The sequence below is a fragment of the Lissotriton helveticus genome, chromosome 1_1 (genome assembly GCF_964261635.1).
Source record: "Lissotriton helveticus chromosome 1_1, aLisHel1.1, whole genome shotgun sequence".
Taxonomy (NCBI): Eukaryota; Metazoa; Chordata; class Amphibia; order Caudata; family Salamandridae; genus Lissotriton; species Lissotriton helveticus.
The window spans coordinates 1,614,346,278-1,614,364,465 of record NC_136057.1 but is presented as its reverse complement, the minus strand read 5'-3'; the positions used below and the strand labels follow the sequence as shown (position 1 = coordinate 1,614,364,465).

The window sequence follows — 18,188 nt, the reverse complement described above, 5'->3', positions numbered from 1 at the left end:
ATTCTGACTATATTCTAGATGGCTTATTCTTTTCTCCTTGCCCACATCCTCAGTTAAGGCAGTCAGCTAGCTCATTTTTGCAATGAAAATGAAAGAAGTATGTAAGAGTTTATGAGTAAATGTGTATTATTTTACTTTGCTGTTAAACTTGTCTAGCTCGTGAAAGTTTCAACTATTTCATCACCCATATTTAAGGAGGATGACGCCTGGGATATATTGATCAAAGTGGCTCTATAAGAAACAGGCGATTTCCTTCGCAGTAATTACATATGATGCAGAACAATCTGAATAAAATGCAGATCGACACCTCTCCTCGCCTCTCCTTTGCAAACATAAACAACATTGCGGTTAAAGTGGCACAGCGGAGAATGCTGCATATATTAATATACTGGTCAAACTTGGTGGCTTTTATTTTCTGTTTTCTAGTTTTGCCGTGAAGAAAAACGCTAAGAATTTCTGTGGGTGCCAAGCCTGCACAATTTTTAGCACGAAGTCCTTCTGGCTGTGCAGCAGAATACTTGCCCATTGTCTCCTGGGTTCATTGTGGGCCCTATTACCATATTGACCGTTGGATAACCCGCACCCCGAGTCATTAGCAATCTGTGCAGTGGTGAAAAAAATGAACTACCTTTGTACTGGCAGTTTAGGTTTCCCATTGTTTTGAAGGAGATGGGGTGGTTCGCATTTACACCATCCCTCAATTAGACATATCTAACTAGACGTTTATCCAGAATCCTCTTCGAAATCTTAATTCAATGAGTCAAATTAAAACGGTAGTGCGTTATAACGATTCATGCTATATAACGTTTCCCTGCTACCGCGAGGACACGGCTTCCTTCTGGATATTTGGCTACAAATGTAAGGGCCCACCTTACGATCCTTATGCACATATAATTTAAAATTATCCAAATAACTGATTCTGTTCTTGCTTTAAATCTTTTGTTAATCAGATTGTCCATCCCTCTAAAATGATTTGAAACCAGCGCACGCTCCCGCACAATCCAGCCAATCCATTTATTTTAGCTACTCATTAATTTCACAGCGACTGAGAATATATCTTGCATGTTCTTATTTGTTTGTTAGTAGCAAGCGTAGTTTTTTTCTCCTGTGGTTGAACTCAATTTTCTTCAGATCTGGCTTTAAGTGCCTTTTTAAAAGTGGACGCATTTTCATATTGGTTAGACGGCGTGACCTGAATTTCACCTCGCCTGTTTGACTGCCTCCAATAGGTCACTGCCAAAGAATTATTGATGGTGAAACTCCATTGAAATTTGTCTCCGTGCAAATGGCCTTTAGATCTCCCAGCTAGTTCAATAACTAGTTATAATGTAGAAGGGGAAAAATGAAGCCCAGAGGCGAACTAATTTGATGGTTCATTTTTATGCTGGAAAAATTGTTGTTTTTTCACTCTTTCTCTCGCTCTCTTTTTCTCTCCCCGTCTCCCTCTTTTAAAAAATACCTGGTTCGCTGCAGAAACCCCTTCAGCACTAGCAGATCCAATCTATATTACACTTTGTTTCATATATTTCCTGACAATTGAGCCACAGTTCGTGAACTCTTGAAGAATGAATTTTCAGTGACCCGCAAACTCTTAACTTTAATATTGGTTGGAAACAATATAACTTATCATTTGTTTGTAGCACTTTAAATAGCTCAAAACACTCTAGAATACTAGTATGCTCTCGAACTTAGCATTAACCATGTTTTTTCCACACTCAAATAGTATATGCTCGTTTTAATTATTTTGGTATTTCAGTTAAGTTAAACCGGGTGTATGCAGTGTTTTCTAAACATCACTGTTTGCGCATAATTGAGAACAGTACTTCAGGAGAATGTCCGATTCACATCTTACATATGTTATATCTTTACTGTGAAACGTACTGATGAGCAATTTATGCTTTTAGTCTATGGAGAAAGAGTTGTGCCGCTCATAGTTATATGCACGTATGGGGGGATGCTATCTTTGCGTGTGAGTTTACATCTGTGCATGTGTAGACGCAATTATCACTCTCATGGCATACACACTGTGTGTTTGTGTGTGTGTGTGTGTGAGAGAGAGAGAGATAGAGAGAGAGGTAGCGAGAGAGAGGGCTAGGCGGTATTTTGATTAGCGAATTGAATACTAGGTAAATATGCTGCTAAAACATTTCTGTTATTTCCAATATTGTTAAGGACGGCAATAATCATGCTCCATATTTGCGAATTATTTTCGAACTGTCTTGTTTATCAAAACAAAACACATCTAACCTGAATCAGTACATTTTGATAGAGTCAATGGATATTCGGGAAAGCCAGGCCAGTTGTCCATTCCCCTGTTCTACCCTCGTCAGAACCGCCCTGGCCCTTAGGAAACACTTCAGTAGTGCGGTTTTTTGACAGAAATTGGCATTTGATCTGTTAAGAGACTAACTTTTTCTACCAAGTCTATGGAAAACATCACGGATGCTTGTAGGATGCAATATAGACAGAGCCCGGTAAGCTGACTTTAAATGAGAAGCCTCTTTCTGGTCCACCATCGCGATGACTGCGCTGACCAGCCAGTGAACTCCACGCCAGAGCCAGCATCACCCTGACACCCGACCAGGGACCGAGAAACGCGTTGATCAGTGCCTACCCAGTGTTGGTGCTGGCGCATGTACAGACCCGTGCGTGCGCTGTGGCCAACACCTACTAGATCAGGAGCAGACTCTACCTTCCTATTTAGGTGCCTCCGACTTTACAGCTCGAAAGCAGGCAAACACAATTGCAAATATCTGCAGGGCTGTTTAGAAGTTACCAATGGCAGGCAGAGTCATGTGCCTGCGCTAGGAAGATTAGACGGCACGAGCATTCTAGGCCGTGTCCACTATTGACGTACCGGAAAATTAAAAATCAATTGGGAGCTCGCTTTCTCTGGGGAGAGGTAAAGTAAAAAAAAAATGTATTTTTAAACAAGGCAGCGCTGACAGGGCTATGCTATTGTGTTCTCCCAGTAGTCTTATCATTTCCGCGTTCAATGGGTTAAACTCCAGCGCCTTTGGTGTGGTGTGGTAATGATACCTCTGCAGTATATATGTTTATACTGATAAGTGGTGAAATCGATAGCTGAATGTTACTGAAACGGCGCATAAATCAATTTCTCTGATCGTCTTTAAAGCCTCTTTTGATCTTGCAAGTGCCCTAGCAATATTGTGTCTGTTTATAAGCAACGCCGTCTCTACTCTGAAGGGCTCAGATTCCCATAAACAGGGTTTCATCAAGCTGGCAGATCAAGAGGAGAGATGACTCCCATGAGCTGTGAAACCCAGCGGCCTCGTTTTTCCGCTCAACTGGAGGCGGAGAAGCATGTTGTCCCCATTCATACAATAGGGCTAACGTCGTCTCCCTTTCACCATTTTTAAGTTTTCCACGTTTTATTGCATGTAGTGATTTCCAAACCAGGTTTCCAGTTCTCAAGCAGTGCTTGTTCAGAGCTGGCGTTCGTGAGAAGGAGGTGATTATAATTTTAAATGTATTGGTATTGCTTTTCATAAAAGCGGATCTTTTAATAGAGTTTTTAGATATATTTGTAATTCATTTGTTATGTGTTCTTAAAGCATCTATGAGGGGGTGCGAGCTGCAACGCACTAAGTAAGACCAAGTATTAATGGACTGGAAATTAAGGAAACGGCATAATATTGGATTTTCGTATAGGGCTAGCACTGTTTGGTACAGAAAACATTTCTCTCTGATTAAAACGAAATAAGGGAAACTTTGTGTTGCACTTGTTGTGCCCGTGTTCTTTAGTTATTTGAGTGTTATCCCCTCATTGTATTTGTCTTTCTTCCCGCCCCCACTAGTGCTTGAGAACTTTTTTGGTGCACACACTTTGGAATGAATCCCAAAAGTAGTCTACCAAGTAATGTTTGCCACCTTCTGCGAGACAAAATATTAAGTACAGGTAGTTGTCATCACTAAACTGCAACTGCTTACAGTTGTAATTTGGACCATGTGGAATTGCTTTTGATTAGGATTCTGCGTGCATTTCGGACTGCAGCTGCGATTAGTCAAACCACAAAAAAAACTGATTGCAGTACACCAGTTGAGCAATCAAACCACTGGGTCAAAGCACGCAAAACATGCCTAGGGCATTTAGAGATAAGGAACATTTAGACTACTGAAGAAAGGTGCAAGGGCGCCTTTTGTGGGCCCTGGACATTCTTTGATCACTCTCGGTGAGTGAGGACTGCGGTCGACAGGCAATGAAGGAAGAAGTGTTGCTACCAGCCAGCATTCGTCAGAACACTACACTAGAATGCATGAACGTGGTGGCTCTACAGCTCAAGATGTGGCCACAGTGTTACTGTGATATAATGGCAAACCCTCTGTACCCGCAACAAGTCTGGGGTGAGGATTCCATATAGTTGTTTAATTTCCCCAACACTGTCTGGTTTTGAAAGCAAATCGTTCCCTGGACGACTTCCAGTTTTCTGCTGGAGAAAGTGGCCACTTTTAAAGAGGGAACTGAAGAAACGTAAGTCTTCTCGCGCATGGCATTCCAAATCCAGAACTCTTATAAGGTACAGAGGCATTTATGAACGCTGCAGTGTCTGCCTCAATAGTACCTTGCAGTACTGTAGAATTCCTTGTTGGATCAGGCGCCAGAATTAACTATGCACACCTCAGACTTGGGAAAGGTGACTGGTCCCCTGAGCGTTATTTATGATGGTGTAAACACTCTGGGAACTTGCTGCACTGCCTAGTGTGTGCACAAGGTGTGACATGACCGATTGGGCCGAGGGACTGTTTCCTTTCACAGTGTGCAAGTTTTGGATTTAGTTCGCATAGAGATGATTTTAACCGTAATGGAGAAGTATGCGGGGAGGAATATAGATTTGTTTGGACCCTTGGTTTCCACTTTGGCATACAGTAACCTTAGTGAGCGAGGTTAAGTACAGAAATCATATTTCTGAAAAAGAGGATACACTTGGTGACCTGTGGTAATATGTAATTTTTCTTCCCCATACTCTTCCAAACTATGCAAAGCAACTAACTTATTGTCAACAGTGAAAACGATCATGTTGGAGAGTCTTACATTTGCCAGTGAGAGGGGCCTCCTTATCCATCTTTTAAGAAACAGTAGCACTTTGTGAATGGGTGAGGCTGGCTTTGTGAGATGCATAACAGATTATCTCTCTATAGTACGGACATGTGAGATAACTATTCATTGTAGTACTCACAAAAACCTTTGGACGATGAAGAATCTACAAGAATGTATTTAGCAGTAAAAAAAATAATTGTGGGGGGGATTTTCATGGTAGCTTCAACGTTCCATTGAGGATTTACACTGGGCAATGTACAGACCGATGCTTAGTACGGGGTTAGGGGCTGGAATATCCAAATTAATATTTTTTTCTTGTTTTCTTGAGGTGCCCTTTGGAGATTCACAGCCATTGGAAAGCACATTTCTGGAATTTACAACATTTGAGCAGACAAGCGCTTCCTGTGATTACAGGAGATCAAACCAGACTCCAAGCTGCGTTTATGGCCTCCACACCCCGCTCTGGCAGGAAGGGCAGCCTGCCATAAAACTGAAGCCAGCCTTCATCTCTGGGGTGGGGGTGAAGGGAATGTGAAGCTATCAGCTGCTCCATCTGACTGTAACTAGAAACAAGGGCAGAAGTCAAAATAAGAAGATGGCTTACTGATATCACACTGAATCCTGCCTGTGCTAAAATCCCACTGCAAAGGACACGCGTGTCTGGAGCTGGATGCTATTATAAAGAGAATAGTTTGCACTGCATTCTCTATTTAAGCAGCTGTTCTCAGTTGTGCTAAACGTGTCATTCAGTCGCGCAGGTCTTCTAACCTATTTAACTAATATCCTCTGGATAATTTAGAGGTATGGGAAGTGTAGGTAAGATAGCCTCGCCCCCACCCCGGGGGCGAGGCTATCTTACCTACACTTTGTTTTGATGGCATTCTGTCAAGTAAGTAAATAGAAAGGTGCTGTCGCCTTTTCAAAATAACTGCCATGTAGCTTCTTCCAAGGTCTGTCCGCATATAGCATACCTGTGTATTTAGATTGTATTAACTTCGAGGGAATTATGTTATGGAGTTCCTTGTTTGATTGCATTCCATCTTTTCAAGCTATTAATAGAGTAATGTGTTGTGAATGTGTTGTGTCCATTAAGTGCGTATGTCGGGATAGTATTAGAAGGGGGACTTCCATTTTTTTCTTGTTTACATTGATTGATTATATGACTTGATTACATGTCTGACTCCAACTTCAAGAAGAATTAGTTCACAAAGGAAATTCATACGCTGACAGCAGGCGTTTGCGTTTTTCTGTTTTCTGTTTTTTTCTGTGTGACCCAAGAACCAAGTCCAAAACTAATTTTGAAATAAACCCAGGCCCAATCGACAACAACGCCCTTACAGTTTTCAGGTACAGTTAAATGAAATCCAGTTGGCTATTTCAGAATAAACACTTGAGCTTTGGTGTTTGTTACAGATATGTTTTCCAATTTCTGAAAACTGATTGAATACTTGTTACAAGAAATTGCATTTGATGCGAATTTCTTAGTTCATTGCCAAATAACATTCGTGGCTATAACACGAATGTGCCAGCTGGATGTGCACTCGCAATCAAGAGGTGAGGTACTGTAAAAGGATAAAAGACGCATGTCCCAGCTCACCCTTTGAAGGGCTCAGATAACCTCCCTGGGAACGTTTCACTAAGACTGATCTGATCCCCCATTTATGAAGTGTTGAGCGTGTGCTGCGTTGCACGCCTTCCAGATAGCAACACAGCCAAGGATAAGCTGCATTCACACATGGCATGGACTGCTCTTCTCTCCCGCCTCTGTCCGCTGGCCAAGTCCCCCTACAGTCCTTCGAATGGTAGTAGCAGGGGTGCTGAATGATCATTTTAATAAAAAAAATATAAAGGAGCTATTGGGAGCCCCACAAGAACTGCTAGGCTGCATTTGTTAGAGCACATCTTAGTTCCAAATTCTATGTCTGTATCTTTACAGGCTACTGCCGGCCAGTATGGGGTGGTATACTTTACTGCGAGTGATTTTTTTTTAGTACGAAGCCCTTTGCCACTCTGACTTTTTAAGACCACACGGATATCGTCATCTGTGGATTGCCTTTCGTACAGAACACTTAACACATGCATGAACATTTCTTCCTTGAAATGTGTACCGATACCAAAGTGGGCCGTAATTTTCTTTCCTGCAATTTCCTGTGATTCTTTGATGCGACATGAGAAGAAGACACGTTTTTTGACCGGCAGTGGGTAGTTTATGACAAGAAACTTGACGCCAGACCGGGCAAGTGGATTCGGGTCCCATGTCGAAAAACAATCGACGTCGGGTTTAGGAGACATACCCTCAAGACAGCAAAACACAGCAATGTCTCCTAAAGACCTCAGTCACAAAAACGAATATGAACTTCGCTCCTCTTTCCTAACGGTGCATATGCTGGAAAGCACGCAACTCTAACCAACAGATTCTTTCTTTCAAGTTAGGGGAAATGAGGTATTCACCACAAATCGTTGATTGGCAATCATGGTCTGTTCTGCAACAGAAAACACACTTGCCAAAATATCATATTAACCCATGGCTCTAAGGAGTGGCAGTAGCTGATAACGTCTTATCCCACGTGCATAGACTGTATTTCCTATAATTACAGTACAAAGACCATCGACAGGTATGCGGGACTGGTACACTAAACAAGTACAGTCAGTGACTGCTGTGTCTAAACATACAATTATCCTGTCAAGGTTACCAATACCGCAGCATTCCAATTACCATCCATGGCCTCTCCCACCCCAGTCCCATCGTAAAAAAAATGAGCCTAGAAAGAAAGAATAGCTCAGTAACGAGAGCTTAGAAGCCCGCAGGCAGGTTCCACACAGAAGAGTTACATGCCGTGAGGGCGCCATTTTGAATTGTAGTGATGTAACCAATGACCTGTATCACAAAGTGTTGAGTTGCTGTAGCTTGCTGTGCCAGAAATCAACGAGACCTTATTAATGCCTCACTCTTAGACATAATTACCATTACAAATTGTTTTTTATGGTGTCATATGCACGTTCTTGACATGATTATTTTAAAGAGTAGAGTGGGTTGCCAATCGACCTTCCTTATTCCCTTTATTTACTTTCTCACCGTCGTTCCCCCAGAGGTAAAATATTTAGGACTTGGGGCGCAGCACTAGTTCGATGGGTATTAAGTTAAAGTTGAGGTGTAATTGCCGTCCTATTCCAGCAAATTCCTGCTCTACTCGTAGGAAGAGATGGCAGTAATGCTGGCAATTTGCTTGTACTATCAGATCGTTCTGCTGCAGACACCGATTTGCATTTTCCTCTTTTTATTTTTCCTGAAAATGCATTTTCTGCTAGTCGTTCAGTACAGTAGTCTGCAAGAGCCAGCACCACTTCCCAATCCACTCCTAAATTGCCAAACGTTGGTGTTTTTTGCGGGATCTCGTCATGTTCACCAGAGGAAAAATAATCATACACGATTGAAATGCATATATTTGCACCTGATGGCATCACTGCCAAGGTAGTCCGCAAAAAGTCTTGCGCCGTTTTGGGAGCCTCCGAGCATGGTGGTATTGGGGCTTTGCCACATAAATGGCGGCTACCTTGAAATAACCATCAACAAACACTACTCAGTCTTTTTTTCGAGAAAACCAGCACCTCTAGCACTTCTTGACTGCTACAATCGCAGTTTTGATGCTTATTAAATCGGTGCGTGCCGCCCTTGAATGCGAAATTATAATGACTAACGGAGAACATGGATCAGGCCGGGCAATATTTTACACGATCAAAAACAAAATGTGTTCTAAAGATTCAATTATGGCTCTGGTGTATTTCTATTTTCATGCGTTTCTCTATCTTGCAGAAAAAGTGACCGGGGGTAAATATGCATTTGTCGAATAAAAGTGCTTTATGTAGAAGAGATTCGGATGCCACTTATACCTGCCTAAACCTTTTAAGTGCATGGTTATGGCGAACACAAAAACAAACTGTTCTCTCAGTTTTTTGTGTGTACTTGTGTCTTCTCTTTATATAAAATTGCCCACGTCATTTTCAGATTTACGTTTATAATTGCGACCCTACAAATAAATCCGATCTGAGTGCCCTAACTCACCATCGACTTTACCGGCCAGGCAGACCCGAAGTGAAGCCCTGTCCCTACTCCAACTCTGCACCTCTCGACAAAATCAACCGTCTATGAACTGAGCCTGAACTTTTGAACTTATACTGACGCCGTTCACGTAACAGTCTGCATTGTTCACAAGGTCATCCGAAGCCCGTGGGGGCGGGGGAGCTAGAATGGCAGCATAAAAAAAACTCTTCAAAGTCTAACTTCCTGAGTAACAAAACAGCAGCTATGACTTTCTATGGCGTATTTGCATCGAAGGCAATCCACTCTACTATCGTAGAAGTTAAGGAATGGAGAAGAATCCGTGTACTTATTTCCCATCTGTCGTACCGCACTTTCAAAGGGCGGCCTTCCCGAGCGGGGGCTACATGCACACAGCAGATCTGCGCCTCTAATACACGCGTCAGATACTTGGTGTAGCGAGCACTCAGTCACTTACGTATCCAGTGAACTGCCAAACCATGAAGACAAACCATAATCTAATGTTTATTCTTCCTACCTGGTCACATACTGATGAATACGGAACGTCTCTTGGCCTTTGTGGGGTGCAAAAGCCGAGTAACTGCATCGTGCTGCGGTGCACTGTGTAACTTGTACAACAAAAACCCGTGCATTCAAGAAGTGCGTTTAATCATGCCCTTGCATTAATGTCCAACTCACTGTGTCTAAATAAATCAATGTTATAGCATTGTTAAAGTCTTTGTATGTGTCCGTGTTTCATTCGCCTTTTAGCATTGCCCGGGTACCTGCACTCCCAAAAGGAAAGGACAGCGAGCCTGGAGTTGTACGGAAATAGAAGATAAACCCTTGCTTTCAGGCATGCCCTATACGAAAGGAGAACCCAGAACAAGCACCGATTCATGTTACATCGACAGCCATGGACTATGTTTTCAGTCGCGATTGCAACTGCAGTGCCCAGAAGGAGTCTGCCGCCTGAGCTCACTGTTATTTAAGAAATTCCACCTAATCAAAAATAGAATATGGCACTAAAAAGACGATAACAGTACATGCTCGAGTTTCTGTTGGTTTTTGCAAGTTTTAATAGTCCCACAAATCTGTGGTGGGTGCTCTTTAAATCCATCTAGCGTGACATAAGGGATAATACACAAAGAAGTGGGCCTGACTTGTCCGGACGAGTCTGACTTGTCCGAAGCGTGGACCTACACTACTTACTGAAAATCTACTGCCATAAGTGTATTTGTTATGTGCTTGCGAGGGTAAGCACATGTGCTACAGTTATGTTTTTTTGAATAGCTGCGTGGTCAACAAGAAGTGACTTCCCCTCCTACCAGATCCAAAAAATAAAGCACAGTTCAAATAGGTACCAGAGGTTTTGTTTTGCCTTGGTGACATTTTTTTAGATGTGGGACATTCACTTGGGTGTCATGAGAGGCCATAGCCATCTACCGGACAACACATACTTTGAAAGGGGGTATTTTAGAAGATGTGCATTACCGTGCACACTACTCCTGCAAAAGGCACAGTATCTTTCTGCTTGATCATTTCATGACTTTGAAATAACACAGACTGGTGTATCGGAAAATGCTTAGCTGTATGTTGTGTTTATGGGGATTTAATTTTTTAAGGTAAACGTTCCTGCTATATATGGTAGTCTGAGTGAGAGTTTTAACTCAGTGTGAAAGTTGCGCATTAAAACGTGATGTCCAAAACAACACTTCTGCATACCTCTCAATGAAAAAAAAAAGAAACTTGTGTATGTAAGGGGGTGGGGTTTAGTGCAGGATGACTAAAGAGAAAGGGGAGGGGCGTGCGAGCCCATACCTGTCTGGAAAAGTGGTTAAATACCTCCGTTTACACAAGTTTTCTGCGGTCAAGAGTTAAGACACTTTTCTCCCTCCTATTGCACGGTGCACACCTGTCAGCGGAGCTGGCGGTTCCTGCATGCAGTACAGATTAAACCTCCATGCACGTTTGATATCAGGGCCCCACCCCACCTTAGAGCACATCCTCGGCTAACCAGGGACAACTGACTCCTCACATTTTTTTAAAGCAGCGACTGTCAGAAAACAAACCTCAAGCCACTGGACTCATTACCTTTTGACAACGTTCTCGTTACCTTGGCTTCTCCCGAGGGCTTGTGGCTACCCGTTGCACATGTTTAGGGCCCAGAAATGCCGAACAAGATACGGTTTTTGGGCAGTGAAAGATGTAGGCAGAAATCCGCCATGGGGTTTTATCAAACTTTTAGAAGCTCGACCAACGAATATTGTTTAGAGATAAGTCTTATTTACGAAACCCCAAACAAAATCTGCGTTTATATTAATTTCAGTCAAGCTCGAGAGATAACCGCACTCTTTCCTCTGAGTAGCTCACATCCTAAAATGTGCAGTTTAATGCCCTTTCTACTGCCCTCGGTAATTACTGTTACAAACATAAAATTTCACACAGAGCGAGAATAAGCAAGGGACTTACTGAGGCCAGGCCGCTCGGACTGCATGTGAGACGCTGTGTCCTGTGCTACAGCATGCGAGGTAATCCACACTAGCTGCTGTGACCCACTGTCCTAGCGTTAAAGCGCCCTAGCAGCTGCGTCCTCGGACAGTTAAGATTATATATGATGTAAATATATTGTGGGATTGTCAGCTTCCCCAAACCATAAAACTTACTTTAATGACACCACGTGTTTCAGGACAGCCACTCAGCGCTCTTGCTTAGGGCAATTCACATAAATAACCTTCCAAACTTTTTAACTGCTAAATTCGGCATAGGAGCCTAGGGTATTTGGCCTTATGGTCTCAGTTAAACTTAAAGCCTCTTCTTTAAAGTGCTGGAGCTGTTTGAAAAAATACAAATGAGATGGCCTTTTTGCTCAGTTTATTTTTTTTTTATTTTTTCTTTCGACTTTGATTTTACAGTGCATCCTTGTCAGAGGGTCAGGTAAGTCTTTTCTTTCTTTGCGGGTATGTAGTCAAATGGAAGGGTGGGTAATGCGTTAATGGATATAGATGCAAAGGGAAAAGACCCTGCGCACACTTTGGGAATTACATGCACCAGGAATTGGAGAGAGGGCGGTTTTCTGATCTACTTTCTTGCAACGGTGGACTTTTCGATTCAGCCTGTTTGCGATCAACTAAAAGGAATAATATCAGAATGACGTATAGCTTGCTTGCTGTGATAAAGGGCGCGAGCGATTTGGCAGAGGAGAGTAACCAGGGCCGTTGGCATTATATAATCGAGACGTCTGTTTCTAGCTAATGCCCACTCCATCTAATTATCAAAAGTTTAGCTTGGCATAGGGAGTTGAACTAGTCGTGCATACAGAGAGGGACGTGGCACTTACACCCACACTCTTTGACAAGCCTTTTGTTGTTCTATGCCATATGATTTCAAAAGGTAGACCACTGTCTTCAGTGAGCTTTCTTTTAAACCGTGATGCATTTGTTTCAGTTTACTTTGAAAAAACGGAGAGGTGCACACGATATCGCGCTATAGACTGGAAATAACCTTTCACGTAATTCACGTTCTTTAAATGATGGCTAATTATCAAGTCTTGTGCTAAAGACAGATTGGGTAAATTATTAGCCATATAGGAACATAAAGAAGCACCATTTCTCAATTAACTAACAAATATCAAATCAGTTACTCAATATTTCGAAAGCAGTTAACAGAAAAGGTTAAACCCCAAACCGAACATAGCCCACAGTGTGGTGGCTTCGACCACCAGCCCAATGTAATTTTTTTTTTATTGTCAGGATTCGTTTTTTGCGTGGTTCTCTAGTGTTGAAACGTCTTTAGTGTGAAGGTACCGTGTGACCTTTAAACTCTCCGTAGTGTCTCCCCGTACCACAACCACACACACACCAACGTTTGTTTCCCTCTCAAGGAAATCGTGCCTTTGTTCAGCGAGGTGTAAAAGGAAACGCTATAAAGTTTTATGGGCCCAGTGGCCTTTCTTTTACACATTTGTTCTCTACTGTAAACAGATTTAATCTAGATCTAAAAGAGCCAATTGGGATGTGGACTTTAAAGGAACATGTGGGCCGAAATTTACACATGGAATGAAATGCACCAATGACAGCATATTGTGTGTAGGGTTTATTTACCTTCTGGCAGATATTTCTGGATCCTTATGACAAATCATTAAAACAAAAAAGTGTTATAATAAATGCTTTTCCAAACATAGCCCCTGGTAGGCACCACAGCGCACTACCAATTCCATGAACACCTAGAGTGCTCTCACTGCACGTGAGTTTCTTCCTAATCATGATTGCTTAAAGACTGGAGCAAATCCCTTGGCCTTATCTACAAGGGGGTATTGGTCGCGGGGCCCTGTGCTAAAACTATGTAGTCCTCTTACCTTTTAGTGGCATATGCTTGTCGCCTATCAAGCCTATGCCAACATTGTAAATGGATTTTAATATTTCCAGGAGCTAGAATAGATGTTACTATGCAATACACGTTGACTCTTCTGGGTGATCTCACTTCACTGCACTCGTTTATTTAAGGCTGCCACAGTCAGCCAAGTTGCAGGTTGGGAAGGGCCTGCTGAGCCTTGCAAGCATCAACTACATTTAGCAGACTAAGGTCACAACACCCTTACATTACAGCGTATTAATACGAGTGCATTACAGTGTTGATGAGATGTTCAGAGGGATAGTAATTGTTCTAAGTTCCAACCTACGCCCTCTTTCCTCGTGCAGAATATTGTTTGAAGCATTTCCATATTTATATCAATAAAAGCTGAATTCAGATTTCTTTAAAAAATACGTTTTACACCTTTATATTTGGGGGTCTTTACTATATATTCAATATGAGAAAATATATATGTTTCATGATCTGTCACGTAAGAAACTCAACAATAAATATATGTACTCCATTAATGGGGAAAGACTAAAAATGACTATACTCAAAACAAAAATGTACAAATTAGTTTATATATACTTTAGTAACATTTCATTTACTCTACATTTAATAACTCAAACAAATAAATTACACGGGAAAAACATTTCTGTTCACCCTTCCCAACACTGCTTTCTTAGTTTTCACAGTTGCTCTCTCCCAGTTCACTAAATAACTGGCCAGCTAGGCAATGGGATAATGTACAGATAGTATAACGTCCTATCAGTCTGGCACTCTTCAGACGTTGAGTGTAGCTATAGTCTATTAGTTTGCTTTCGAAAGGGAAAGTATATCACAATCACTTCATACGGCCACATAAGTGCATCAGGAAACGACATGTCGAGGTAAACTATAAACTTTACAGCAGAGGCTGGCTTTGTTAGTTCCACGACTTCAAACTAAAATAATAATAATGTAATGATGTCAACCAACTTTGTATACAGAGTTGGTATTATTGTTTCTCTGTTCGGTCTTAAAAGTGGTTACCTACGCTTGGTATTGTCCTAGGTCTTCCAATAAAGACAGGCATTCGTGTCCCCAGAGTAAGCAGATCAAGATTAGCATATTGACCAAGAGAACTCTGTGTGACCCCAGACAGATTGCCCTGTTCCAGACGGGAGGCAAGCTGCCCCCAGCGCAGTGGAAGCTGCTGGAGGGGTCCCTCTGCGTTTTGAAAAGAACTTTATTATAGCCTAAGACATTGATTTAAAACCAAAATTATTATACATTACATTTTGCAAAAAGCTAAGGATTTCGGACTTTTAAATAAGAAGTCGAAGATGCGTTCCTTTAACTGCACCGTGTCTCAAAGAAACCATCTCACCCAAAACACTGCCTCCCCCTCCCGCAAAAAAGGAAACAGTTTTAGTGGGCACATCCATGGGGAGAGGGACAAATGTCTCTGCACTCTTTAGAGGGAGTCCTTCAATTTAAGTTTGGAATCCTTTTTCCATTTCATCCGGCGGTTCTGAAACCAAATCTTGATTTGTCGCTCGTTGAGACAGAGGTTGTTGGCGATCTCAATGCGCCTCCGGCGAGTTAGATATCTATTAAAATGAAACTCCTTCTCCAGCTCCAAGGTCTGATAGCGCGTGTAGCTGGTCCGGGATCGCTTGCCGTCTGTTTCTGTAACGGGCAGAAGGGCGCACCGTTGTGAAAAAAAAAACACTGATTGAAGTTTGGTTCAATTTAAAGGCAACATATCAAAGAAACTGTGGTGTGTGATTTTATTTCCATCTCTCCACATGGAAGGTCTAGCAACAATATTTGCATCACAGCCTCTGGCCAACGTAGAATATTAAAGACGCAGAAGCTTTGGAATGCATAAAGGCGGCAATATAGCGAAGTATTTGCTGGGACTGACTTTAGAATCCCCCTTCTATCCTGTGCTATAAGTACATTTTAAAGCATGTAAATACACTTAAAAAAATACAGTTATTTGCTTATTTTCACATTCAATCTGCTTAGAAAAAAAAATCTTCCGTAAAAAAAGATCACTGTACAGAATAAACCACTGTACAGAATACAAACATTCCTACCCTCTTTAGAAGACATATGCATTTACAACATGTCTGCTCTATAGTGCTTGTACAACATCACCAGTTTACAAAAAAACACTTTATTAAAAGTTATTTCCCCTTCCAAATCCCTCATAAAACTATAAAAATAGAATGGAAATATTGTCTTTTCTACACGTTTTGTTTCTATGATCCAATTATGCTATCATAAATTTGGGTGTCTATAGCCTCTAAGCCGTTTAGTGGACAGTTTTACGAGCAATTGATGCCTTAGTCGTAAAATTTACGACCTCAGTTTTTTTTTTATTATTTGCCCGTATGGCCTATAAAACGGAGGCAAACCCCTGTGAAAGAAAATCAAAAAGTGAAAGTTTACCATGACTCATGTGTAGTTTGGTCATCCAGGGATAGATCTGAGGAGGCTGCTGCTGCTGCTGTGGCAGTTGTTGTCCTTGTTGCTGGGTTGTTGGTACCGCTTCAGTTTTTATCTCCCCTGTGTCCTCAGCTCGGCTCTCCAGCGTGCTGCTCCCAGATTTCTGGCTGTAAATTCCAGGGTTCAAAGGACTCTGATCTCCTCTGCCTACGGGGTGCCCCGAAGACCCCATGACTGTGCAGGAGGGCCGGTCGGGCACGGCTCTGGGGGCGGCAGGGACGTCCAGCCCGCTCAGAGAGTTGGACGGAGAAGACGAAGGGAAGGAAAGGCTCAAATCAAGCCCACTGTAGCAATACCTGGACGGCTGAACGTCAGAAACTGATCCATAATTCCCGTAGTTTTGCATTGCATATGCAGGAACATTTGGACTTTGCTTATAGTACGAATTTGCTACGTAAGAACTCATCCTTAGTGGTTGTTATTGTTGATTTTTTTTGCACCCTTTGATTAAGCTTGATTTGTGGCCCTTTGAAGTTCAGGGGTTTTGTTCTCTAAAGTGCAGAATTTATAGGTGGAGATTCCTCTTTCTTTATTCTATGGGCTGTGCCCAAATATGGGATGTTTAAATAGAAGCACGTGATTTTGTTGGCCAGTCATAAATTTGGCTTGATGACCCCAGGAGGTTATTGATGGAAGCCTGTGAAACGTATCTTGATATGTTGGCAGAGCAAACTGAAGGCCCCTTGTAGGAAAAAAAACAGTGAATCTCGAGACGACGAGTCCAGAGCGTCACCTGGTGTCTGCAGTGGAGAATGACAGCTTCCAGAACGGGGCTATCTACGTCCCCCTTGAGTGATGCAACAGTCTGGAGGGTATATATTAGGAACCCGGACTCAGTTGTGATTATTGGGTTAAGATAGAGGCTTCAATGCTACAACCTTTCTTATTTGGTGCTAGTATTGCCCCTTATTGGAATGAGAACAATGCTATGAATTTGCATATACTGGGACAGACGGAATGTGGACGAACCGGGCAGGCACAAATACAGACGTTGCAATAGGAAGCTAATAGAGAATAAAAGATATATAACAAAACAGTTAACTACAATGAAGAGAGATACAGAGCGTTGTTGCGCCTCACGCTGTTTATTTCATACTACACGCAGGCATGCACACCATTACCACTTACATGTAAATACCTCGTTAATTGTCTCCATGTGTGTATACACACACGCACACCACTCTTCCCTCTGATATTTCTCCATGTATAATAGTACTATATCATATAGAGTGGATGGAATAATGTAGCAAGTCATCTCTCTATTTGTCCTCGCCCTAACACATTAAGTAATACCGCTTCTAAATCGTTCCGACAAACCCTTATAAATGTGCTTCTTATGTCGTATTTGTGGAGAAGGATCTATGTGCCTATCTCACGAGCTATATACATGTAAACTCGTATAATGGAATAGAGGCGCACTCCTATGTATAATGCTTTCTTACTTGCTATTTTTGCAACCATGCTAAGGTTGCATAATTGATAGTTTATTGAATGTGAGAAACGGAATAGACCGTGCGTAGTCTGCAGCAACTGTTATGCACTAAAACAGAGCAAGACCTGTTTGCTGCTAATTTAAAATACTGTGGTGAAGGGTGCAACTTACTCTGCCAATTACCACAAGCCATTTTACATCTACACTACAATACGAAATTGTGTGCAAATACAGTGTATATATGGCTTTTATCCTAGGACCCACGTTATACTGTATGCTATAGCTTTCCATTGTCGTGATCAGAGTAAATGATGGAAATCCTTCAAGGGTTTCCAATTTCTGGTCAAGTGTCGGTGTCTGTTGCAGTCTTCAATTTTCCATTTATCCCAACGAGTTATTTTAAAGAATCGAAAGATTTTTGCCTTGTCCGATTTTTACTGGGGAGGAGAGGTTGGAATGGAGCAGAATCCCGCTGCCCGCGGCCGTACACACGCACACACCATCATATAATTGGGTATGTCTATTTGTGTCGTTTCGCAATAGAGCCTCGTTGACTGGGTTCACTTTGTTCACCTTTGAATGTAGTAATACACGTACTTATAAGTTTAGATGAAAGGGTGGGGCACCGGTATGGTGAAAGAGTCGTACCTCACGTTGTCCTTATTGCGGCTATTTTACCTGAATGTTGTGTTTTTAAAGCCTATATATAACCTACTATTCCCCAGTATTACCAGAGTATGTGTATGTATATATATATATATATATATATATATATATATATATATATATATATATATATATACCCCTAT

At 41.8% G+C, this 18,188-nt stretch overlaps 2 protein-coding genes and 2 long non-coding RNA genes across 14 annotated transcripts in view; 2 read left to right on the top strand and 2 right to left on the bottom strand.

Moving 5' to 3' along the window:
- The window catches only part of LOC144829232 (uncharacterized), an 814,902-nt gene that overhangs the window by 171,019 nt on the left and 625,695 nt on the right, over window positions 1-18,188 (top strand). The window lies entirely within an intron of this gene.
- Window positions 1-18,188, bottom strand: part of LOC144829219 (uncharacterized) — a 464,862-nt gene that overhangs the window by 402,399 nt on the left and 44,275 nt on the right. The window lies entirely within an intron of this gene.
- The window catches only part of LOC144829268 (uncharacterized), a 145,344-nt gene that overhangs the window by 118,974 nt on the left and 8,182 nt on the right, over window positions 1-18,188 (top strand). The gene's annotated exons all lie outside the window — the stretch shown is intronic.
- On the bottom strand, window positions 13,181-16,465 carry HOXC5 (homeobox C5). Its single transcript, XM_078688094.1, has 2 exons — window positions 15,891-16,465; window positions 13,181-15,122 (listed from the first exon to the last, which is right to left on the bottom strand). Exons 1-2 carry the CDS (start codon window positions 16,351-16,353, stop codon window positions 14,908-14,910), a joined length of 678 nt encoding a protein of 225 aa, XP_078544220.1. The 5' UTR covers window positions 16,354-16,465; the 3' UTR covers window positions 13,181-14,907.

Bases quoted from the DNA above. Each gene is read 5' to 3' on its own strand.
- HOXC5 (XM_078688094.1), bottom strand. From the start codon at position 16,353: ATGAGTTCTTACGTAGCAAATTCGTACTATAAGCAAAGTCCAAATGTT. The intron at 15,123-15,890 runs GTAAACTTTCAC...TGCCCGTTACAG, and splicing joins CAAACTACACATGAGTCATG to AAACAGACGGCAAGCGATCC.